Below are 26,165 nucleotides of genomic sequence, written 5' to 3'. Positions count from 1 at the left end.
TGGATATGAGAAGAAATCCCTTAGGACTTTTTTAGTCGAGCAAAGTCTGCACAGGAAGAAGCAACCAGAGGACTTAAACCACACATCAGTCCACCTGTGTTCAAACTTAGTCACATAAAATATTATTAATTAGGACTTTGGTCATTGTTTTAATGACGTTAAAACTCTTTAATGACTCTTAGAAAGCAAGACATCCAAATCCATAATTCCTGTTTATCCAGGTAGTCTTTAAATATTTATGTCAATCTATAATCAGTGACAATGTGACCATAATCTGCTGTAAAAACAACTGAAAACAAGTAAATCTTTTTCCTCCTAAAAGTACTACTACATTACTTTGTCTAATGATGCACTGAGAAGATACTTTTTTCATTAAAGTGGAGAATTCACACAGTGAGGATATTTTAGCTTTGGGTCAGAACAAAGACACATCATCATCTTACATCACGCAAATTTTTATTTTCACTTTCAGACACTTTACATGGTGATCACTATAACAAAGAGTTGATAAGATTTTATTTTTTATTTTTAAATTAACATCTTAACAGTCATTGAGGAACCTCACAGAACCACCGTGTGACAAACAAAAATAAGTGTTTTGGGGACAATAACTACGGAATTAAAGTCTGTATTTGTAAGAGATGAACACGAATTCTTCATTTTGAGGCATTTTGACATCACTTCTGTATTCAACGTCCCAAAGCAACACACAACTATAGATAACCAACACGGATGAGAAATCTAACAAATCTTTTTTTCTGGTGGAGAAATAGTTTGTTTATACATAGCAAGATTTTTTAAAGTAATTTTTTTTTAAAAATAAGTTGTAATTTATCATATGTTTTAAGTTAAAGTGAGTTAGATAGAAAAAAGTAAGTCTTATTTAGCTGTTTTAAAAAAGAAACAGTGTCACATTTATGTTTCTGCATCAGTGCTGCACAGTGGTGCAGTTAGAAGCAATGTTACCTGACAGGAAGAAGATACAGACAATATGATTTTACATAAAGGTAAAATTGGGTTTAGTCAATTTTAACACATAATTAACAATCTGATTTAATTTACAAAAGAGTGTATCATGAATAACCACTCACTTAAGCATTTATCATTATGTTTCTATACACTATGAACATTATTTATTCTGCTATTTTAGACTCTATAGAGCCAATGTACGTTATGTTTCCAAAATAACTAATTTCATCTTAAAAGTTGATTAATTTTTCCCCATGACATGTTTCCTTGTGTTTTTCTCTGGTTTTATTAAGATTATGTAACATTTAGGTGCAAAAATACTTATTAATAAACCAAATGCCGATGACAGGATTGCAAATATCTCCACAGCTACTGTGAACTTTCCAGGAGAGCTGACATACGCTGGGATAAAAGTGATCCAGACGGCGCAGAATATCAACATGCTGAATGTGATACATTTGGCTTCGTTAAAGTTATCGGGCAGTTTTCTTGCTAGAAATGCAAGGATTAGACATATCACTGAAAGAATCCCGATGTATCCCAGTACTGCATAGAAAGCGACCTCTGACCCCGTGTTGCATTCCAACACGATCTTCTTGTTGCTGTATTTAAAAACCCGATCTGGCAAAGGGGGATTTAACTTCAGCCACAATATGCAAATCACTACTTGGATTAAAGTGCAGGAGCAAACGATGATCCTTTGCTGTGTGGGACCAAACTTTACTGCGACTTTATTACTGGGATGTGTGGCTTTAAAGGCAGTTACAACCACAATGGTTTTTCCCAGAATGCAGGAAATGCAAAGTGCGAATGTCACTCCGAAAGCGGTGTGGCGCAGCATGCAGGTCCAGACTGTGGGCCTACCGATGAAGGTGAGAGGGCAGAGAAAGCACAGGAAGAGAGAAAGCAGCAAGAAGAAGCTCAGCTCGGAGTTGCTGGCTTTTATTACAGGAGTTTCCCTGTAGTGGATAAAAACGATCATCGTGAGCAGAGACAGGGAGGCGCCTAGCAAGGCCACGACTGTGAGCGCCACTCCCATGGGCTCATGATACGCCAGAAACTCGACTGTCTTTGGAATGCATCCATCTTTTCTCTCATTGGACCAATATTCCTGTGGACAGGTTGTGCACTCTGTTGCACCTGTAAATGAAAAAAAAAAAGATTTTGTGATATTCCACGGGCTTTTACAATGACGGGAAAAGTCAATATTATAGTGTTAATTATTTGTCAGAAAAGGAATAAATTACAGATAGTTTAGCACAAAACACACAATACTCAGCTGTATTGTTTGGCTTTAGCAGTAGATATAAACTTAAATCATGTCTGTCTACCTGTTGAGTTGGTGATAGATCCTTCTGCACATGGAATGCAATCAAAACAACACACTGGTTGCCCCTTAATCTGAGCCTTCCTGGTTCCTGCTGGACAAGCATTTGAGCACACTGATGTTGGGACCTGAAGGGGAGGAAAAATATCATTGCAGACATGTTTTTTCTTCAATTTATTCAACGGTGAAAAGCATTTATGATTTCATTTTATTTATTTTTTTTACCATTTGTCCTGTCCTCCACACTATTTTATCTTCCTCTATGCTTAGTCTGTACTCTCCGTTTTTAGTGGATGTAAAGTGACCCAGGGTCACATGCTCAACCTGCCCGTTTCTGAGCTGCCAGTTAATGACGTCGTAGGAAGCAGGCGGATTGCCGTTCTCGTCAAAAAACACATCGTCTCCAAACTGGTTCCTGAAGTTTACTCTTTGCAGGTGATGGGTAACCTTAGTAGAAGAAAAAATGTCATGTTCAAACTTTTAATCATTTCCTAGCAACAGGAAGCCCTGCTGGAGTTCATTTGCAGAATTGCTCACCTCTTTTGGATGAATTTCAGATATATTCAAACATGGCTTCACATTTTTTTCTCCTGCTGGTCGGCAGAACACCAGCTGGTGAAGAGCATGTGCAATAGCATAAACAGCTTTGTACACGTTGTAAGTCACTCTGAGCTGTGAGACATTGAAGAACATATCCTGGGTGTGATCCATCAACGTCTCATTGCCTGCGCATATTTTAGCTGCACCAGTGTCCGATACATTTGAAGAAGGTTTACAGCCAACCATTGTCTCCCAAAAATCCTTCACAAAAGGCTCACTTGGATCTCTGTAAGGGTTAATATTCATAAGAAATGGATATAGATTTGGGATGTTCATCTTCTGAACAACAAATCCCAACGCTCCGCCGAAAGCTTGGTACATTTCCGGGGTTGAAGGTTGAGGTGCTGTTATCCATGCTTCACTGGCAAGCCACTGTATTCCAGTGATATTGTGCTTCACAACCTCTCTCATCAAAGGAGAAAAGTCACCCTCAGGCGTAAAAGCCAGGATGACTTTGACAGTTGATTGTTTGATCATTTCTACAACTTTCAGGATCTTTTCCTGAGGGTACGTTCGCAGAACTGTCCCAACAAAAGCAATGCAAATCCCAAACTTTTTCACTTCCTCTTTAAAAGCCAGAACCCCGTTTCGTCCATAGTCGTTGTCTGACTGTATGGCTCCAATCCACTCCCAACCAAAGTGCTTGACCAGAGCTGCCAAGGCTTTGGCCTGGAAGTAGTCGCTGGGAATTGTTCGGAAAAAAGTTGGATATTTAGCTCTGTTACTGAGACAGGCACATGTTGAGAAGTAACTCACCTAGGAAAAGGACCCAAAACATAAGTTTTAGTGCAGTATTAGAAAGTCAATGTGATTTCCATCAATAGAGGACAGATTCAGAAACTGTTTCATCTCTTACGACTGGGACTTGAAAAGGTCCAATAATTCCAGCGACCGCCAGGGACTGGGAAGATCCTGCCTCCGCGATTACCGCAGATACAGCTGGGGAACAGCCAGAAGCTGTTTCTTTTTCATTTTGACTACTTGCCAGCGTTAGCGCAGCTCGTAAAGTATTTGTAGGAGACGAACAGGAATTGAGAATCCTGTAACCCAGAGAGATGTTAGGCAGGAGAGCAGGATCTGTGTTGATCTCTTCTATTGCAAATATCATCATTTGTGCCCATCGAAAAGCCCGAAGGTCAAACCTGCAAAGATATTTGGCCATTTTTTACACGCTACAAAAAGGATGGGAGGCTACTGCAAAGAAGACAGTCATCATCTCATAATGTAGGAATGAACAAACAGAAATAGTCAAACTTACAGAGCACACATCACAGGAGGAGGAGGTTCCCCGTCAAATGTAGCAATGTTGCTGACATCCTTGTTGAAAACTGGGAAAATCCCCCCTATCATTATCTCACCTTCTTTAAACAAACTTGGCATGTCAAAATTACCTAAGAGCTCACAGCCAAACCCTGTGTTCATGCAGAGAACACATAGATACACAAGAGCCCTTTTTTGCATGTTTGTGCTGCATTGTCAGGCTTGGATCGACACGTGGTTCTTAAGGTCTGATGGATGTAGGAAAATGTGTCGTCATTGAGGGTTAATTTGTTTCCCACAAGGCGAAGAAGTCACAGATTGGTGGGTAGCAGAACAGGGAGGCGATTTCTGAACCGATAGTTGGACGATCATCTCTGAAATCAAGCTTTCCTGACAGGAACATCCCTCATGTTTGATTAAACAATGTCATAGGTCTGTAATTTAAACAAAAATCATAATCTGCTAATAATCAAGGAGTTTAAGAAAACGACAAACAGAAAAGGTGCATAGTCAGACTTCAGTTCAATATCATTCACGTTATAAATAGCTCACTCTCTTAAATAAAATATAATAAGTGCTTGTTTTTTCTCCTTTTACAGTTTGTTTGCTTATTATTGAAATTACTAATGCGTTTGCTTTCTTTTGTTTTGATTTACTAATTTGTTTTCTTTTGCATTGCATGTTTTGTTTGTTCATTTATTTTTTGGGGAATAATTTAAATTGTCCTTATTTCATCTGATCCCTTTCTTTTCAGGGACAGAGTAGTAGGCCCGAAGCCATGTTTTTAAAAAGAAATGTTTTAATGAAATTGTTTAAATAAAATATTGTGGACTATTCTGTGTTCTGGTGCATCTTGTTTAAAAAGACCCCCCCCCCCCTGCTGGTCACATTTGCATTAAAAGCGTCATTATTTACCAAATGACACTTCATGACAACAGTCATAGACATTCATAAAGACTCCTTCAGGTTCATGACAGATATGTATTGTTTATGACAGTCTTATGCGCACCCGGTCAAATAAAGTGCTACTTAATGGACTTGAACCGTTGGACATCACGTTTGTGGAGGCTGATGATTGAAGCCCACAGAACGCCTGGATTAAGGCAAACTGCTTCAAAATCTTCCCGTGCGGTTGTACACAAAATAGTGGTTAAAACAAAGATGATCAGCTTGTGCTTTACTGTTTTCTACATTAGCTAGAGCTAACAACGCTATCAGGCGCTCATACAGAATCAAAACAAATTGGAAGATAATAGATGAATACTTCAATACTGTGGTTATCATGCATTATTTAAACTGCAGAATCTAGAAGGGTTATAATTATGTAAGCATCAATCACTTTTATCTGTTCATTCATTTTCTTTGCTTGGTGCTCAAGTTGAAATTTTTAATTTGAATTTCATTAAAGCTATTTGAAAACCAAAACAATAAAATCTGTGAAAGGGTTTTTTGGGGGGGAAAAACCCCAACTTTATTAAAACATACATGAAGAACACCAACAGCTGGAAACACAGAAATACAAAGGACAAGACAATGCTTGGTATTTAAGCAAAGACTAAATACATATAAAGGAACCAACTCTGAACAGTTCTACTTAAATTAGTATATGTAACATTTGTGAATAACTCTACAGCATCAAGACACTTTGTTTTAGAAAAATCTATGACTATTACAACTGAAAGTTTTTACATCTTACCCATTATTCGCTTTTTTGAGTTTTGCTCTGGCCTCAGTAGAATAATATAGCATTTTGGAGCAAAAATACAAAACAGCAAACCAAAACTAGAGGCCAGAATAGCAAATATCTCCACAGCCACAGTAAACTTTCCAGGAGAGCTGAAATAAGCTGGGATGAAGGTGATCCAGACGGCACAGAATATCAACATGCTAAATGTGATTAGCTTGGCTTCATTGAAGCTGTCTGGTAGTTTTCTAGCAAGAAAAGCAAAAACAAAGCATAAGGTAGCAAGGATTCCAATATAAGCCAGCACCGCCCAGAATCCAATCGCTGAACCTAGGGCGCACTCCAAGATTATTCGGTCTTTATAGTACTGCATGTTCCTCTTTGGGAAAGGGGGGTTAATTGTTAGCCAAATTATACAAATAACAACCTGAACAAGAGTCAAAATGAGAACACTGACTCTTTGCTGTACGGGTCCAAACCACTTTGTCATATTGCTCCCTGGACGTCTCGCTCTGAAGGCCATCAGAACCACTATTGTTTTTCCCAGGACACACGAAATGCAGAGAACGAACGTGATGCTGAATGCGGTGTGTCGAAGCATACAAGACCACTGAGTGGGCCGACCAATGAAGGTCAGTGAGCAGAGGAAACACAGTTTCAGTGAAAACAGAAGCAGGAAGCTCAGCTCAGAGTTGTTTGCTCTTACAATGGGGGTCTCTTTATGAGTAAAAAATATTGTTATTATGAGAAGGGATAAAAATACACCTAAGGTGCCAAAACCAGTAAGAAGTGTCCCTGTGGGCTCTGTGTAGGAGAGGTATTCGGTGGGTTTTGGAACGTAGTTGTCTCTCATCTCATTTGGCCAAACTTCAGGTGGACAGGGAGAGCAGTCGAGAGAATCTGCAAGAAATAATACATTCCAGAGAAACATAAGCATAGTGCCAAAATCAATGTCAAGAAATAGTTTTACAGGTTTGTTGTTTTCTTTTTTTAAAAGGCCGCTTGTTAAAGTTCCCACTCACTTGTCTTATTACTAATTGTTCCTTCAGAACATTGAAAACAATCAAAGCAGCACACAGGCTTGTTCTTGTTTACTGCCTTTCGAGTCCCTGGTGGACACGGTTCTCTGCAGACAGACCTCACCACCTGATTACATTTAAACAGGATGCAAGAAGCTTAAGAGTAAATTAAAAATGTTCAAATTATCCAGTATCGTGACAAAGTTTTGCATTGTTACCACATTATTATAGCCGCCCCAAACTATTTTTGCATATTCTTTTAGTTTCAGTTTCTTCCCCTCTGGTGAGGAATTGTCAAACTGGCCAATGATGAATATGTCTGCTGAACCGTCCTCTTTCATCTGCCAGTTCACAAGGTCGTACTTGGCAATAGAGTCACCGTTTTCATCAAAGAAAACTCTGGCCCCATTTTTAGTGGTGAAGTTTATACGCTTTAGGGCATCAAACACCTTCAGAGAGACAATTTTACAAATTACACAAGCACTCCCTTCCAAAACATGTAATGAATTAGGATCTTCATCAGTATATGTCCTTGAAACTTACTAACTTAGGCTGGACATCATCCTTGGTCAGACACGGATTTCCCATTGTAGGGTTTAAGCCGTTTTCACACTGCATAAGCAGATGCAGAGCAAATGCTACAGAATACACAGCTGTGTAAACATTATTTTCTTCTCTGAATTTTGCCACGTCTGTGTAGTCACTCAAGACGGTCCGCAGATCTTCTGCTCCGGTACACAACGTGGAGGTGTTTGATGGGGTGAAGCTGCAATCAAAAAACTCCTCCCAGATATTTTTAATGAGAGCACCGTGTGGTTCATCAGACGGTTTCAAGCTAAGGAGGAATTCTCCAAGGCCTGGTATGGATGCCTGAGGAATGGCATAGCCTATTGCCCCATGCAAAATGTGCTTTCTCTCTGTAGAAGCAAGGTATTTAGCTGAGATCCAAGATTCACTGCCAACCCACTGCTTTCCAGTTATGTTATACTCCTCCATATGATAAAGAAATGTTTTGGCGAAAGACAGGGGCATAAACATTAACACCACCTTGGATGAGGACTCCTTCAGAGTCTCTATTATTGTTCTTAACCTTGACCTGGATGTTTCCAGGTAAACCATCGTGTATTCCACACATACGCCTTCCTTTTGTGCCTCTTTAACAAATTCAGATGCACCTTCTTCCGCGTATGTACCGACAGAATGAATTATTCCCACCCATCGCCAGTCGAAGTATTTCATAAGTTGCACCAGAGCTGTGATCTGAAATTTGTCACTTGGTACAGTTCTGAAGAACGTTGGGTATCGAGCTTTGTCACTTAAGCAAGCGCACGTAGACAGGTGACTGATCTTGAAAGAAAAGAAAAAATAATAATAATCAACAAGTTTACATTTCAATTGAAAATGTGATCAATTCTTCTCACCTGTGGCACAGACACTGCACTGATAATGGTGTTTATGTCGTTACTCACACCAGAGGATGAATGACCTAAGACAGCCAACGTCTGACCGCCGCAGGCCAGTGGATCATTTCCATTTATGGCTTCAATAGCTGCTCGGATCAGGTTTTCGGTCCCACATCCATTGTACACCTTGTAACCCAACCTTAATCCAGGGAGGAGGGAAGGATCCCTGTTGATCTCCTCCACAGTAAAAATCATTGTTCTGGCAAACTTCAGCTCTCTGTGGTTATATCTACAAACACAGGATGAGGAGCCGCACATACACATTGAGAATTTAACCAGTCATCACAACGGCGTAAGAACAGCAGTTCACACAACATAAAATTCCCATATTTAGCATTGACTAACCCTTTGCAGTAAGAGTACGGAATTGCCTGGTAGTCGTTATCTACCAATGTTCTTGTACTTGTTATGGAGAAAACTCCCGCAATATTCAGATCTCCGTCTCTGGAAAACTCCATTAATTCTGCCTTTTCGATCACTTTGCATGTCTGGTTTTCTGGCTTTGTTCTTGCAAGCAGAGTAAGGAAGAGGATGATGATCAAACCCATGCTAAACCACCCTCCTCTCTGCTCAAGCACCACTGACCTGAGAGCTGACCTTTATAGTTTGTTTCCACAGTGAGAGAAATGTCCCCAAGGCGGAAAACACACATCAGGAATTCTCACAAGACCTCCACTACTGTCCTTGCATCACTGACACAGAACCCGACATCCAAGTGTTTGACACTCTGCATTGTTGTAAACAAGTGCAGTTATCCCATTTTTTATCAAGATAGTTTGACAGACATAATTTTATATTTTTGCAGCAGATATTCTTAATGAAAAGAAATGCCTAACACGTTTACAACTGTGATGCTTAGCATGGATTATATTCATGTGATTATATTTTAAATGTAATTTATTGTGAAGGATAAACAATATTAAATTTATCGTGACTGTGGGTTGCCTTAATGAAAGATATCTAAAGCACTTCATATTTTTAATATACTTAGAGTCAGCACACAGCTCAGTTATTATAGCTAGAAACTAGCGATCAGGCCCAAAATCAGGATGTAGTGATGGACTCTAACCTGAACCTTCAGAGCCACATAAAGACAGTTACAAAGTCAGTCTTCTATTACCTGAAGAACATTTCCAGGATCAAAGGACTAGCAAGATCTAAAGAAACTCATCCGTGCGTTTAACTCCAACTTGTCCCCCTGCAGCTGCCTGGTTTTATTGAAAGCGGGGTTGGGGGTGGTCATAAAACAGAAACTTAAAGATAAGGAGTAGAGGTGTCTCTCTGAACTAGCTGAAACCGGTTTCTCCAAGAACAGGATGGTCCACCTCACCGTGTTTCCAGCTTAGAGTGGAGAGACAAACTTATTCATGAGATAACCATTTGCAAAACTTAATAAAGCTCAGTTGGATTACGCACCGGTAGGTTTATCTTCGGGATGGTCAAACTTAAATTTATTCTAAATCTATTTTTCTCTTATTCATTAAATCAGAATTGTAAAACTGCTTTTTGAGTTTGCTCAGAATACCCAAATACCAACATAAAATATGGTTGATAATCTAAAATATGAGAACACCAGTAAACAGGAGGAGTGAAATTCTTTTTCACAGCACTGTGAATGCATGAAACACAAAATGACCAGACTGTAGAAAAAGCAAAACAAGGGAAAAAAAATCAATTTATTATTTCAATTTCAATATTTATTGATTCAGTAGAATAACTGAAAATTGGCTTAAGTATTAAATAAATCTGTATATTCTTACAAAAAGCACATACTTTCTCGGTGTTCTTAGGTGTTGTGGGTGCATCACCAGCTGGAGATGAAGAAGGACATGTGAACAGTTCAGCTTAGTGCGGATGAATTGAAGCAAGAAGGGAAGCAGGGCAAATAAACAATACAAAAAAGCCAGAAACTCAAGCTGTGCTAAAACAGCTCGTGGTGTTAGTGTTGATTCAACTCTACCCTCCATACTGACGTCTGAAGACCAGTGTCTCAAGTTTCTATTTAGCAAAGTAACGCTAAAAGTCATCAAAAAAATCAACGCAGTCACAGGTATGGGCATTGACTTCAGGCGTAAATTAAAAAATCTCTTCAGGACCAAATGCACAGCCCTGCAAACAATTAAAACATTAATAGTTTTTGCTAGAACACAAACGAGGTGAAAAGCCGTCACGGACCAGTCAGAGGAACAACGCGTTGCTGCGGTGAACAGCATCCCCACCATGGTGTTGCTGTTAGGAGCAGATGCAGCCGAGTTTGTTTTAAGTCTGTTTGTGTAGATTAGCACCAAAAGGCCTGTGGCCAGGAAAAATCTTCCGACACATCTGCTGCAGGCTGAATGTACGTTCCATATTTTTGTGCAAACATGAAAGCTGAACATTTCTGCAAAACAGAAAAAAGTTGCAAGATTGTTAGGCAGATGCAAGGAAAAGTGAAAATGGCATATTATTAACAGGACCAGTTAGAGGAAAAACAGTATTACCTTCTTGGAGCATGCATGCTTCTTTTGAGCAGGATGTTGGAAATAACGTTAAAAAGATCTGGAATAGAAATATAAGAATGTCTCTCATACACACACTGCATGAACACATAATCTTACCAAGTATTTTGATGTATTTTCTAGTGCAAATATTTTTGTACACTTGAAATAAGACAAAACAAGAAACTACAAGAAACTTTTCAGCAAGATATATGAGCTTCTCTTAAGTCAATAATACCTTCATATGGACAAAAAATATTACTAACAGATTATTTAACTTATAACTAGAACATTTTCATCAATATTAAGGGGAAAAAATTGAAACAAGGTCTTATTTCTTGCCAAAAGAGTTTCTTGTATGTAAGTTTTGTCTGATTTGAAGTGTACTAAGGTTATTTGCACTAGCATCTAGTCGAAAAAACTTGATTTTGTGTTTTTGCAGCAACAGACAAGTTACTTACTTACATCACACAATTGAAGGATTTGGCATTTCAGCAATCCAGTTTTAAAGTCTGCACACTTAGAATCCTGCAGAATGTTGTTTTTAGGATTACCCTCCTTGAAAATGCTAAAACTATAAACAGTTCTCCAATGATGCAGTTGAACAAAGCTGGTGGTTCGGGTACACCGAATGTCTGCTTTCACCTGATGAGAAAAACAACAGACATTTCTGTCATTAAGTGTGTGCTCTGACCTGATTTTTGCCTGAAAAGAGTTGCAAAAAAGTAAAAAATAAAAATAATCAAGGTGAGAAATCAATGTCACATTACATTAATTTAATCAGGCGTATAATTTCATGTCACTTGTCAAACCATGAATTGATATTTTTCTAATCTTAGAATAATGTAGATGTTGCACTCACCTCCATCTTATGTAAAAGACAGACAGACTCAGAGAGAAAATGCACCTCAAACTGTAGAACCTCACATTTACACATTTCTCTCTTTTCCTCTGTATCGTTCACATTGTGCAACAGGTGCAACCATGAATCATAGAGCACGCATAACAAGGACACTGCGCATCTCTCAAAAGCCAAAATCGCATGGAAGGCCACAACGCTTTGAGAAGATCTAAAATCACAAACAACATTTTATTATATAACCTCCGGCATTCTGCTTTTCACGTGAAAATCATGTACTGCAGCAGTCTCCCATCTTTCCATCATCATGAAATGTGATTGCACATCAAAACCTTAATCACACAGCAGGGATTTCTGTTTATAATTACAATAAATGAACTTAAACTCCATCCTCCTGCTTATCTTCTCAAGAGATTGTCTAATTGTCTTTGGAGGGGTTTTCTAATGCAGTGTGAAGACCTTCTTCGTTTTAGCTGATTCCCTGCAGGGGATTTCATTAAATTACTGCCAAATTGGACCTAAATATGTGGAAAAATACACACCTGGGTATTCAGATTGCTAACATCGTTGTGCATGTCAACAGGCAAGCTGCAAGTGAAGAGAAAAGTCAGCAATTCTACCTGCAAGTTACCGTACTTACCCCTTAAACGCCAAAGTTGGTTTTGTTTTGTTACTGACGTGGAGGACAGAACATTTACATGATATGCTTAAAGCTTCGTTTTCTCGGTAATGTTCATCCTGGCGAAATTCGGGCGGCTGGTCCAGGCCAGACCAGGAGCCAGATGATATTATCCATGTACAGAGAGTTAAGAAGCCAAATGTGAATGTTGTCATTGCAGAGGTTCGCCTGTAGCGTACGTGTTGGATGCAAAGATGTCTTCTTAAAGCGTCTGTGGTGTAGGAGGCAACTTGTCGGACCACTCTCAGTGGAACATGCAAATTTCATTTTGCATTTAGTCGATTAAGGTGTAAAGATTACAATGTATGAATATTAGACACAATTGCGAGACTTATTGGATTGTCCTATACTAATCATCTTAGTTTTAATTAAAAGCACTTTTGTAGAAGTCACTTTTATTGGTATTTTGATAAGCAACAAAGTGTGCATATTAGCACTTTTTACACTTTCTACAAAACAAAGATTTTCCCATTGTTTCTTCAGATAATGCTCAGCATGTATTTTGTTTTAATAAAATTATAAAAGAGAGATTAACGTATGATTTTCTAACAGAAAGAAACTTGGGAAAATGATAACTAATTTCACATTTAAATTCTCAGGGTAATGCATAGTTTTAGGCTTAATTGTAGCATGTTTTGATTTGACATCACTGTGTTTTTTGTTCTTTTTTCATTCTTAATGATGAACATGATAATACTGGGATTAAAGTTCTATTATTTTATTTTCTATGAGTCATGTGATGAAATAATGACTAGCTGAAATCAGTCACTTCCAGGATGCAGTATGCAGAGGTGAGTGAATGATCACTGCATGGTCTGCTGTCAAGTAAAGCTATCTTTTTAGTATTATTGTAGTATTTGATCAACATTTACTTACTTTTTACTCAGATCATTTGACATCCCTTATTAATACATGTTGTTTTCCTCTTTTTATTGAAATGGCATCTCCGAATTCTTGTCTCTCTGTAAGTTGTGAACTTCTTTGCAAAAATAGACAACATATTTTGTGTACTCCTCTTAATAGCATCTATGAACAACAGTTTTCATGTTTTAAGAAAGATAAACAATTTCATTAAGGTCTGGATTTTAGCTGGGCTATTCTAACATGTGAACATTCTTTAATATTAACTAATGTATTTCTGGCCATAAATGCAACATTTCTGCCCAGCTGAAAAGTGAACCTGTGCCCCTGTAGCAAGTCGTGCTGCTGCTAATGTGTTTTCTTCCAAGGCTGCTCTGTATTCAGCTTCATCCATCTTTGTATCGACAGTTCCCCATGTTCTTCCTGTCCCTGCTGAACAAGAGCATCACCAACAGATGATTTCTAGAATTGATGATAATAATACAACAGATAACAGATTTACTGTATAGAATAGTGGCAGCATGTTGGAGTAGCTCAACTTTTTTTCTTTTTCTATGTTATTGAGCCATTGCATGTTCGGAGAACTCTGTCTCTGTCTGGTTTTGGATACTGTGGAGCTGGAAGGATTTTTTTTTTTTTTTTTTGTTCATGACAGTCATGATCCGTCATACAGCAACGGTCTTCAGTCAGAGGTCTCTTCAGCTTTGTTGCAAGATTGACTGCTACCGTAGATCCTTCATGTCCACAGCATCACCATCTTACAACAACTGAAGTTGCGTGACTCGTATGAGTTAGAACAACATTAATTTCTCTTTGGGATGAATGAAGTATTTTTGAACATGCTGCTGTTTGGGTGGTGTAGCGTGTTGTTTTCCCTCCAGACATAATGTTATCTAGGCACCATGATGCTGTTTGATCACTAATGTTCTCTATCAAACCACTGAGGCCTTTGTGGAACAGATGCTTTTATACAAACTAAGTTGCACACAGGTGGACTCTAATTACATTGTAATAGATAAAAGTGGGCGAATGAAAATAACACATAGCACATCTTTCTGAAGTAAGTTTGTAAATAAATTATGTGCTGTTTTATGTTGGTATGTCTAATATAATCTGAAAAAATACTATGAAGTTTGCCGTTCTAAAAGGACAAAACATTTAAAATAGATTTAAAAGGAATTAGTATTTTTAATGAGGTGCAGTGCAATGCGAGGCAATTATAGTAAGAACTCTGCAGTGGTTCATATTTTATCTTGGCGAGATGGGACGGTAGAGTTTAGGGTGCAGAAGTGAAGAGGTCATGGAAATAAATTATTTGATGATTCATAATTTTAATATTAAATAATGAACTACAAAATCTGAAAATACATTTAGTTACTATCTGGAGTTAAATAAAGAACAAAATGTATTATGACTGTACATCCTAATCAGAATGTGTAAATACATTAAAGACAGGGCTCTTTCTTGGCCCAGTCAGGGTTTCTGTATCCTCCTGTTTAATTTGCTCATATTGTTCACTTACCTGAACACAAATTCTCTGATTTAGATACTTACCACTGGAAACCTCCACAAACAAATGTGCCATTGTTTGTCACTACACTGCTCCTTGTTCACATATGGATGGTTTGTTACCTCTCATCTAACCCCCCTCACCCCTGTATTTGTGTCTCTTTAGAGTCTAAGAAATATGAGATTTGTTGTTCTTTTCTATTCCACTTCTGCAGTGATCTCTTTAGAAAAGATATTTTTCTGTCGCTAAAGCAAACAAAGTACATGTCCACTAAATCAATGGATCTTGTGAAACAGTGGGTACCCTTCAGATGCCTTGTCTTTTTTTTTTTAATGTTCTGTACTGTATAGTAACATAATGGCCACTACTGAATCCAGTGTGAGTTACTGTACATGTCTGTTTATGAAACAATCCGCCCTGTGATGGACAGGTGACATTTTCCATGGTGTACTGAACCTCGTCCATCCAAAGATCGGTTTCTTTTACCCTGAATGGTAAAACATTTGGACACAATGTGACATTGAAAAGCTGTATCATAATGTTCGGAGAACTCCAAAAGTTAGGAAACTTTTAACTACTACACCAGAAAAGTTCTATTTAACAGTAGTACAGCGAAGTAAGACTTCACAGAAAAAAAAACACAACTAAGATTAAAAAAACAGATATCAAAACATGTTAACTTAATGAAGAACCATTGATTAGTTATTGTGACAGAGTTGCTAATTAACAGCCACCTTATTTTTCTGCTTGAAGCAACATGCCACCTGTTGTTCAGCTTGTTGGGTACAAGAGCAAAGCAACATGTTGCAATGTTTTAATCCCGGGTGTGCGCTGTTTGTCACCCTGCTGCAGCTGGTCTGTCCTATTAGAGAAAACCCCTGGGTAATAAAGCCATGTGTCGGACAGATGGGAACTTATTTACTTTGCACTGTTTTTCCTCTGTTTGTGTGTGTTCATGTGTGCATGGTGGTGGGGAGAGTAAGGTGTCTGTTTCCCAGGGTCCGTTTTTTGTTTTTTTTTGTTTAATGATATTGTTTCCTATTATATTGTTCCAGTGCATAAGTATTAGCTACAAAATGGCCCAACTTTAAGGCCAAACGCATTGTAGATCAACTTTTAGAGTCATTTTATTGTTCAAGTGAATGATGTAATCTGAGTCTGAAATACTAAAATAACTCTTAGAGATATTCATTTAATTTTATATCACAACACATCTGGCATCATCAGTATAAAATTTGAGTTTCCTTCCTAGTCTCTTATCTTCAGTGTCAACAGGAAGTTTAAAACAAAATGGAAATTTGTCAGACCTCAGTCAAAGCGAGGCAAAGTCCTGACTGAGGAAGAAAGTAGGTGGGATAGAGTACATTTATTGCAAGTTATTAAAAGAGTGGAAGTTATTAAAAAAGGCTAAAAAAAAAAAGGCCAATCACAGATGGCATGTAGCAGAAATATTTTCTTGTCCATGTTTCCCTTTTGTCCCAGTTACAATAAAGACAATTTTGATTATTGTAGAATATTTTTGGTTGCAAAAAGTAAACATTTTAAAGTAAAAGATGTTTTCTCACTACAAGTCTGTGTTACTTTAAATTCATATATAAAATTATTATGAAATTACTTTATCCTACTCAGTTTCCCATTTCTTTGGACCAGAGTACATTATTTTTTTAATGACTTCACAGAGTTTTATGTTGTAATTTTGCCCTTACTAGAGTAAATTATTCTTAATTCTGTTTTTGCATAGTTCTTATCGTTTTATATATTTTTTATCTTTGTGTAAATCTACAATGTCTTCCAGTTTGCTGCTGTTGTACCTAAATTTCTCCAGGATATATTCTTTTTTTTTCATTGATTTTCTTTTATTTTCTAAAAAGTACAATAAATAGTTTTAGTATATTTTCTAAGTGTTTCGTCTTTTTTTTTTCTTTACATGATTCTAATTTAAAAATAACATCTGTGCTATTTGGTTCATGACTATTTGATATAATTATTTCAACTTTTTTTTATAACTAGTATGAAAAAACAAACATTTCCACAACAAATACCAATAAAATCACAACTTTATGTTACAGTTTTATTACCATGACAACACAACATTAAAAAAACATTTTCTTAAACAGTTTGTCAGTAAGAACCTGTTAATATTGGATATCCGTTTTGACAGTCTTTCCCATAATATGTTTCTTGGTATTCTGTTCGGGTCTGAACAATATTATCCAGCATTTTGGCAGAAAAATGCAAAACAGGACTCCATAAGCAGAGGCAAGAATAGCAAATATTTCCACAGCGTCGCTTAGCTTGCCAGGAGAGCTGACGTATGCTGGGATAAATGTAATCCAGACTGAGGTGAATATCAACATGCTAAAGGTAATAAACTTAGCTTCATTAAAGTTATCAGGCAGCTTTCGAGCCAAAAACGCAAGCACAAAACATAAAACGGACAAAAACCCTATGTACCCTAAAACAGCATAGAACCCGATGGCCGAACCGAGATCGCACTGTAAAACGATTCTCTCCTCAAAAAGCACAAAATTCATGAAGGGGAACGGAGGACTTATACTTAACCAAAGTAGGCATATCAAAACCTGTACGAGCGTGAAGGCTAACACGCTGAGTCTCTGCTGCGCTGGTCCAAACCATTTCATTACGTTGCTGCCTGGACGTGTAGCCCTGAAGGCTATTAAAACCACCATAGTTTTCCCGAGAACACAGGAAATGCAAAGGACAAAGGTCATGCCGAACGCTGTGTGCCGCAGCATGCAGGACCACTCGGTGGGGCGGCCGATGAAGGTGAGAGAACACAGGAAGCAGAGAGTCAAGGAGGCGAGCAGCAGGAAGCTCAGCTCTGAGTTGTTGGCTCGTACTATCGGAGTCTCTTTGTGGGTGAAGAAGATCAGCGCAGCGATCGTAGTCAAAAGGATTCCAAGGAGCGAACACATCGCCAACACCATCCCAAGGATTTCATTGTACGACAGAAACTCAACTGGTTTTGGGATGCAGGAATCTCTTTGGTTATTTGACCAGTGCTCCGGAGGGCATTTAAAACATTGCAATGATTCTGTAAAACAAAGGGGGGAAAACATCTAGTAAATGCTTGAATCAAAAGACTGAATCTGTACACTGTAAGATTACCGGTTAAATTTGTAATTTCGCCTGCTGGACAAGGTATGCAGTCGTGGCAGCAGATTGGCTTTCCTTTCTGGAGGACCTTATAAGTTCCAGGGAGACATTTCTTACTGCACTCTGACACAGGTGCCTTGACACAAAGATAATTGCAACATTATATTGTATTTCACAAAAAAGCGATCATGCCCTATGAAATTGATTGAAACAACAAAAAGACTCATTACCTCTAACAAGCCATTTGCCCAGACCACGGAGATGTTGTTCATGATGAACTGTTGGTCATCTGGGAAAGTAGCATCATAAATGCCAACAGTTTCTCCTTCCATGATCCCTCTTTTTGTAATTTGTAAATTTACAAGTTCATATCTTGCTGGTGAGTCTCCATTTCTGTCGAAATAAACTCTTTGCCCATTCACAGTAGTGAAATTTACTCTGTGGAGACTTTGCAAAATCTGCAAAAGACATAAATCCAGATCAAATCATAGACATCCCTATTTAACAATAAACTGAGCTTCTCACCTGCCACTGCTGTGTGTGTTTGGAGTCAAAACACCCCCTACTGGACGTAGGGGCTTTGTTACCGCCACATTTAATTATGAGGTCAAGTGCATGAGCTACTGCAAAAACAGACTTGTAGACATTATTGGTAAATCTGAGCTCAGACACATCGGTGAACGGGGATTCAACAGTCTGCAAGCTCTCGGTGCCACTGCAGGGCCGTCTTTGTGAGTTCACGGTGTCATTTAGAGAACAATCAAACACTTCTTCCCAGAAATCTTTGACAAACTGGCTGTTGGGGAACTGTGAAGGGTGGAGCTGCCTCAAGTGCTCTTCCAGACCAGGGATTTTAGCTTTGGGCACAGTGAAACCAAATGACCCCAGCAGGACGGTGTGTCCTTCACCATCTGCTAGGGATGAATCTGTGATCCACGCATCACTGCCAATCCACTGCGGTCCTGTGATGTTCTGCTTGTGCAACTCTGAAGCGAGTATTTTAATTTCCCTATGAGACATAAAAGCCATGATGACCTTTGAAGTGGACTGCTTAATGGTCTCTGTTATTCTCTGCACGACGTGGGGTGGGTCAGAAGATGAAAACGCTTCAGAGTACTCTACACAGATTCCATATTCTTCTGCAGCTTGGATGAATGCCGCAATTCCATCCAAGCCATATTCATTATCCACAGCTATGGCCCCAACCCACGTCCACCCAAAATGCCTGACCAGCTTTGCCAGAGCTCTGCTTTGGTAGTAGTCGCTGGGAATCGTTCTGAAAAAAGTTGGATGCTCTTTCCTATTGCTCAGGCAGGCACAAGTTGCAAAATGGCTGATCTATTACAGGACAACAAAACACCGTACATTAGCATTCAAGGGATTATTATAGAAACTAATTCACCAATATGAATACTAAGAGAATGCCTCGACACTTCACTGGTAGTTTGTCGACCTCTCATCTGTAACTTACCACAGGTATCTGAAATCTTCCAACAATCTGTGAAAAAGCAATGGTTGGAGTTGATCCTGAATGACCTAGGATAGCCCGCACCGCCTCTGTGTCCGGGCAGCCGACATCAGCGACGTCCTCTTGGAGCCCACTCACCAGCGCCAACGCAGCCCTCAGTATGTCCATCGTCCCACAGTTGCCGTAGATCTTGTAGCCAAGCCTCACACCGGAAAGCATTTCAGGGTTTCTGTTGATCTCATTTATAGCAAAGATCATTGTCTGGGCAAATTTGAATTCTCTGAAGTTGAAACTGTGAAACATACAACACAATTTGAAATCTAAGTCACAACAATGTACATGTAAAATAAAACACACATGACGTCATGAATAATTTAAAAAGACAATAATAAGGTAATTATTAAATTAATGTGAACTGAAATACAAGCCTAGCCATACTCGTTGCATTTTCGGAAGCCTGGAATTGACTGAAAAGTGTCGGTAAAATAATTCTGGCCTGTGCGAAATGAAAAAATGCCTCCAATGATGAGATCCCCATCCTGTGCTAATTCAGGCTGTTGTGTTCCTCCTAGCAGTCGACATCCAGTCCTTCCTGTTTTTGCTAGTACAGAGATTAGGAGCAACCTGAACAGCAGCATGGTTCCTCTCTGTTAGATGTCAGATCTGCTCGTCTTGTCAGGGCTTTATATGTTACGGAGGTGTGTTTGTCAAAATCCAACTCAATCTCCAGAGGCGGCAACAAACCAGTAAGACAAGCAAAATTTGTATATATATTTTTTTAATCACATGTAGAGCCAACTATGTACAAAATAAAACACTTAATAAATGTCTCTCTTACAGTTCAGCTCAAAATTATTCATACCACTTTCAACCTAGAAGTGTGTTGTTATTGTCTTTTAAAAGATGATACAATCCACAGGGGGTATTCTTTAAGAAACTATTTCTATCTAGAATATCCATTTGAAAAAGGGCATGCTAAAACGTATTTGTAACCTTTTTAATAATCAAAGCAGTCAAACCCTTTCTATATTCAGAACTTTTTGCACATTTCCACTGGTACATTGACGATTCATCATTGTTGATGAGCATCAGGTGAGGTTGACCCTCACACTAATCTTTAGCTTCTCTTTCAAATTTAGGTCAGGATTTAATATTACTTCCAGGCAAAAGAAACAGGTTGGTAAAATTGTCAGGGATGGGAATGAATTGTTATACAAATACTATTAAAACAATGACATAATGAAAACAACAACAGTATATGGGAATGGGACTGAGGAAAAAAGAGTTGACTACATGGTGTGTGCCATATGTATGTGTTTGTACTCTACATTACTGGGTGTTTAAAATGGATGAAGTTTATGTCAGTCAATCCTATTCTAGATTGTTGATCTCATCTAGAATAGGAAAAGCACTTGTGTGTTTTTTCTTAAGTGTCATGAAAAAAAATGAATAGATTAAGCTATCTGAAGCAGTCCACACCAAACTAATGCAAATGTGGCTGGCAATAGTGGCATGCAGGTGACTGAATACCAACCTGCTGTTCCAACAGGGACAGCAGAAGAGGGCGACCAATGGACTTCCTGCAAGCCTTAAAGGCACATAACAGCACTTGACAAGATTTTTGTGTATTCATTCAGTATCTGTGATTAAATATTTTTCATTTTTTACTTTTTACTGTTGGCTATTCATGTTTGGAGTTTATATTTGGTATTATTGTGATTGTAAAAGATGACAAAAATACATCACCAGGCAAATATATATGCAAATCGGTTCCTAAGCAGACCCACTTCAGAGTCACAATAGGAAGGTATTGCTAAATTCAATATTTTACAACCGCTTTATTATTTTAACAACTTCTTTAGTCTGACATAGTTATTTATTTTGCAAGAAGTTAAGGAAAAAATCTAACTTTATTTTTCAGTTCTGATCTGCTTTAGTTCAAACTGGATGAGGTTTTACATTTATTTTGCTATTAGAAGATCGCTACCTTACTGCGATTGGCTTTTCTTTTTTTAATGGAAGTTATTTATTTATTATTTTGCTGTGGGTTTGGATGTGTGAAAAAAACAACCCATTTTTTTATGTTTTTCTTGGCCCTTTCCCCATCATATTTTTCTTTGTATTTTTCTCTGGTTTTAGTAAAATGATGTAGCATTTTGGTATGAAAATACAAATCAGCAATCCAAAACTGGAGGCAAGAATAGCAAAGATTTCTACAGCAACACTGAACTTTCCAGGAGAGCTGACGTATGCTGGGATAAAAGTGATCCAGACAGCGCAGAATATCAGCATGCTGAAGGTGATCAGTTTAGCTTCATTGAAATTATCCGGTAACTTTCGAGCCAGAAAAGCAAAAAGAAAACACATCATGGCGAGGAGACCTATATATCCAAGCACAGACCAGAAACCAATGGTGGAGCCTAAATCACACTCCAAAACAATTTTATCTTTGAATTCCTTAAAGTTCTTGATTGGAAGTGGAGGAGCCATTGTTAACCAGATGATACAAATGATAACCTGTATCAGAGTAAAACCCAGAACACTGACTCTCTGCTGCGTAGGCCCAAACCATTTTGTGATATTTCTCCCTGGAAGCGAAGCTTTGAATGCCATTAGAACCACTATGGTTTTTCCCAGGACGCAGGAGATGCAGAGGACGAAGGTGATGCCAAACGCTGTGTGCCGCAGCATGCAGGACCAGTCGGTGGGCTGGCCGATGAACGTCAGAGAGCAGAGGAAACACAGAGTCAAGGAGAAGAGCAGCAGGAAACTCAGCTCTGAATTGTTTGCTCTCACAAGAGGAGTTTTGCGATGTCTGAAAAAAATGGCCGCAACAAGAGCAGTCATGCATGTTCCAAGTAAGGAAGCTGTTGTAAGTAACGCCCCCATAATTTCCTCATATGAAATGAACAGCTCCTCTTTCTTTATGCAGGCATCTCGTCGCTCATTTGACCAAAACTCTGGGAAGCATTTCAAACAGGAGATAGAGTCTGCAAAAAAAATAATAGTAAAGCGTATCATTTACTGGAGATATGTCATATTGGGGAGACAAAACTCAACACATGCGCTACCTGATTTTATAAACTGTTAATCTAACAAATTGGAATGCTATTAAAATGACATTAATTGTGAAAAGAGAGACTCCAGCAGTTCTTGAACTGTCCATGTCATGTCCCCAGCTTATTTTACAGGTTCAACAGTCTCCAAGTCATGTGAAAACAGAGTAAACATGCTAACATTTGCCTTTCGCTCCTGCGAAGTGCTGAAGTTTAATAAAGAGATTACTGACGCCTGCGGCTCTACATGACAGCTGTAAATGATGTATCTACGCGCATTTTAAGCACCATGTTGTCAGAATATTGTAGCAGATTTCTAGTATCCAGTCAACATGTCTTGGAGTAATGTAACAATGCTGACCTGCAACACCAATTAGTACAAAATGTCTGTTTCTGATTGGAGAGACCGCAGTTTTCTGAACATCATTGATGATTCAGATAATATAATGAAGTGTCTTGTTTTCCTGCACATGAATGGCAGTGATTTTGGTTAATTATCTCATGAATGGCATGAACGGCAGTGATTTTGGTTAATTATCTCACTGGGTCTCTAAAACCAAAATCTTAAATAACTTAAATCAGTATTGAGGAAACTAGAGAACAGTCAAAGAATAACAGATTCAAATTATTTATTTATTTTTTTTACACAATTAATGAATGATCTATATTTGTGGAGTCACATTGCAGCCATGTTAAGGTGAGCTGGCGATATGCAAGTCAGGGTAATTTAATTTGTGGGATACAAATCCCAACTTGCTTGAGTGATACTGAACCTGTGGCGTTGCTCATTTCTCCTTCTGCACATCGCACACAGTCGTAACAGCAAACAGGTTTCCCCTTCTGGAGGACCTTATGTGTACCATGAGGACACTTCTCACTGCAAACTGACACAGGGACCTACAAAAGCAAAACCACAAATATACGTCTAAATATATGAGTTCAAACTTTACTTCTGATGCAACAAGGTGACAAATGAAAGATGCTGGAGTGAATGTAGTTTTTGCACTGTTAGTTGGTTACCTGTAGTGAGTTTTTTGCCCAGATTAAAGACATGTTTGTCACACTCAATTGTCTATCTTCAGGTAAAGATGCATCATATATTCCAACACTGACAAATTCGACTGTGTCGTTTTCTCTCGGCTGCCAGTTTATTATTTCATATTTTGCTGGTGGATCTCCGTTCTCATTGAAGTAGACAAAGTCTCCTTCCTTTGTTTTGAAGTGGATTTTTTGTAACTGCTGTAAAATCTAAAAGAACAAAGATGAAGCGAAGCTTAAGTCAATCTGTAATTAGGACATTTTCTTTAGAATTGTATTTTTTGGTATCATGTTCTACTACGATTAGTCAAAACACAAGATAAACTTACTGTGTATGGATCTAGCTGGACGTTCTTGTCACATGTTTTATTGCAGTTGAGTATTTCATGCAGAGCATGAGCCACTGCATAAACCCCTTTGTAGACATTGTAAAATATTGGCATGAGTGACATATCAGTGAAGCTGTTTTCTACTCCAGTTAGATCTTCCTCTCCGGTGCATTTTTTCTGAATCTCCCCAGAGTTTGACTGATTGAACTTACAGCTGAACAACGCCTCCCAGAACTCTCTAAATAAGACACTGTTTGATGAATTCAGAGGCTTAACATTAAACATGAACTTTGTGATTCCGCTCACATGCGTTTTAGGGATGGAGAGCCCTATCGCTCCATCCAGAATATGACTTTTATCCATTGCTGCAATTTGAGAATCAGAAATCCAGCCTTCAGTTCCCACCCACTGGTAGCCAGTCAAATTATTTCTAGAAAATTCCTGCAACAGCACGTCCCAATCCATGTTGGAAAGAAAAGTAACAATGACCTTTGACGTAGATGTCTTAATAATCTCAATTATGTTTTGTATTTTCTCCAATGGATCCGTTCTAAAGAATGATATGGAGTACTCCACACATACACCCAGCTGCTGTGCGGTTGCTATGAACGTCGCCATGCCATTATTTCCGTAGTCGTCGTTGGTTCTGACGGCACCGAGCCAAGTCCATCCAAAATACTTGACCAGTTGGGCCAGAGCTCTGCTCTGGTAGTAGTCGCTGGGTATTGTTCTGAGAAATGATGGGTACTTGATTTTATCGCTGAGACAAGCACACGTGGCAAAGTGGCTGATCTATTAAAAAAAGACAAACATTTTAAAATAAGTGCTAAACAAAGATTTTCTTTTTTTTACTTAAATTTTTATTTTTTTCACCCACCATTGGGATATGAAATGGTCCTATCGCAGTCGCTATGGCTGCTGTAGGGGAGGAAGACGTTTCTCCCATTATCACCTGTACCTGTGCAGGTCTTGTACATGCCTCTGCAGGTAAAGCCTCAATTTCATTCCCATTGAGTAAGGCCAAGGCAACTCTTACACTTCTGGCAATGGAGCCACAGGTATCGTACATTTTATAGCCCAGAGTTACTCCCGGCAGTAAATCTGAACTGTTGTTAATTTCCTCAATGGCAAAAAGCATGGCTTGAGCAAACTGGAAGTCTCTGAAATTTAAACTTAAACAGAATTTTGAATAATGAAAAAAGAACCAATTTAGTCTTTAAGTTGACATTATATACTGTATATATATACAGTATATACAGTTTATACACAAACAAAATCAGTCAAAAGAATGAATGATCTTTACCGAATTCACTTTGTAATTCACCTGGTGCATTGTAGTCTCAGAGGGTTTTTTTCATAGTTATCTTGGCTGTTTTTCCAGCTGCTGTGGAAAGAGAAGATTCCTCCCAACATTATGTCCCCGTTCCGAATGAGCTGGGCGTCCTCCAGATCCCCTATTTGTGTGCAGGCTGGTTCCTTTGCATGAGAAGAGGACACCACTATCAGCCAATAAAAAATGGTCCACCTTTGCCGTGGCCATGTCTGTGCGGACGCCATCCTGACACAAAGAACCGAGCTGGAAACCCTCACCTGAATATTTATACTCTGCGAATTTGCATGAGCTTCAATGACAAAACGCTAATGGTTTGTCTAACCCACAGGTTGGAGTGAGGAGAAGGGAATACCCAAATATGTACAGCTTCTTTCGCTGTAAGATTTCTATGGCAATATTTGCACATTTTTAATGGCGTCTACATAACATGCAAATATTTTATTTACAACATAGCGTAAGTCTAATAACAATTACTTTCTTTTAAAATGTGTTTATTGAATAAGAATGACTTTCCCAGCCTTTCCTTTACCATAGACAGGAAGTGTGATGTTTAGGTGGAATGAGTAAGAAATATAACAGCAAACATAAATAGTGCAATAAAATCAAGTGGCACTTTGTGACATGTTAGAAGATTGGACTATTGTCTCATAATCTGATTTTAGCCTATTCACAACTTTGTCCCAGTAGATGTTTCTTCTCCAGTGAACGTACATCTGAAGTCTTCACAATTTACTACTGAAGTGACTTCTACATGCAATTGACTCGACTGGACTTGATTTTATTTAGAAACATTCCAAGTGAAAGACGAAAAAGCAAATACATTCAACACTTTTCAGGTTTTTATTTGTACAGCAGCTTGAAAACGGTGCATCCTTTAACTTTATTATATGTATTATGTATTCCTGATGGGAAGTTCGGCTATTTTCAGAGAGCCAGCTGGAGAAAGCCGACTCCAAGAAAAAAGAGGAAGCTCTTCTTTGGGAGCTCCTTTGGTACAGCTCCCAAAGACGTTTTAGCTTAATTTGTAAAATATGAATGCTTTTCATGTCAATAAATCCCTTTGCATTCATAGTTTTTATGATAAATCTTATACTTGCCGGAATTTATTAATTAGCT

At 38.4% G+C, this 26,165-nt stretch overlaps 4 protein-coding genes across 4 annotated transcripts; all 4 read right to left on the bottom strand.

The window, feature by feature from the left end:
* Positions 1–1,210: 1,210 nt before the first annotated feature.
* LOC102220943 (extracellular calcium-sensing receptor-like) lies at positions 1,211–4,559 on the bottom strand. Its single transcript, XM_023351718.1, has 8 exons — positions 4,472–4,559; positions 4,164–4,308; positions 3,753–4,038; positions 3,115–3,652; positions 2,834–3,036; positions 2,543–2,743; positions 2,301–2,424; positions 1,211–2,100 (listed from the first exon to the last, which is right to left on the bottom strand). Exons 1-8 carry the CDS (start codon positions 4,557–4,559, stop codon positions 1,211–1,213), a joined length of 2,475 nt encoding a protein of 824 aa, XP_023207486.1.
* Positions 4,560–5,841: 1,282 nt separating this feature from the next.
* On the bottom strand, positions 5,842–8,870 carry LOC102220681 (extracellular calcium-sensing receptor-like). The gene is made up of 6 exons (XM_005800948.1): positions 8,668–8,870; positions 8,281–8,551; positions 7,403–8,206; positions 7,078–7,308; positions 6,863–6,986; positions 5,842–6,740 (listed from the first exon to the last, which is right to left on the bottom strand). Exons 1-6 carry the CDS (start codon positions 8,868–8,870, stop codon positions 5,842–5,844), a joined length of 2,532 nt encoding a protein of 843 aa, XP_005801005.1.
* Positions 8,871–16,843: 7,973 nt separating this feature from the next.
* Positions 16,844–19,931, bottom strand: LOC102230457 (extracellular calcium-sensing receptor-like). Its single transcript, XM_005800900.2, has 6 exons — positions 19,732–19,931; positions 19,297–19,585; positions 18,351–19,163; positions 18,056–18,283; positions 17,838–17,961; positions 16,844–17,763 (listed from the first exon to the last, which is right to left on the bottom strand). The coding sequence occupies exons 1-6, from the start codon at positions 19,929–19,931 to the stop codon at positions 16,844–16,846; spliced, it is 2,574 nt and encodes an 857-aa protein (XP_005800957.2).
* Positions 19,932–21,372: 1,441 nt separating this feature from the next.
* Positions 21,373–25,207, bottom strand: LOC102220417 (extracellular calcium-sensing receptor-like). The gene is made up of 6 exons (XM_014469459.1): positions 25,041–25,207; positions 24,594–24,876; positions 23,717–24,508; positions 23,370–23,597; positions 23,123–23,246; positions 21,373–22,283 (listed from the first exon to the last, which is right to left on the bottom strand). The coding sequence occupies exons 1-6, from the start codon at positions 25,127–25,129 to the stop codon at positions 21,373–21,375; spliced, it is 2,427 nt and encodes an 808-aa protein (XP_014324945.1). The 5' UTR covers positions 25,130–25,207.
* Between the last annotated feature and the right edge of the window lie 958 nt (positions 25,208–26,165).

The sequence above is a fragment of the Xiphophorus maculatus genome, chromosome 18, assembly GCF_002775205.1.
Source record: "Xiphophorus maculatus strain JP 163 A chromosome 18, X_maculatus-5.0-male, whole genome shotgun sequence".
In the NCBI taxonomy this organism is placed as follows: domain Eukaryota; kingdom Metazoa; phylum Chordata; class Actinopteri; order Cyprinodontiformes; family Poeciliidae; genus Xiphophorus; species Xiphophorus maculatus.
The sequence above is the reverse complement of the archived record's forward strand: the minus strand, read 5'-3'. Positions and strand labels throughout refer to the sequence as shown.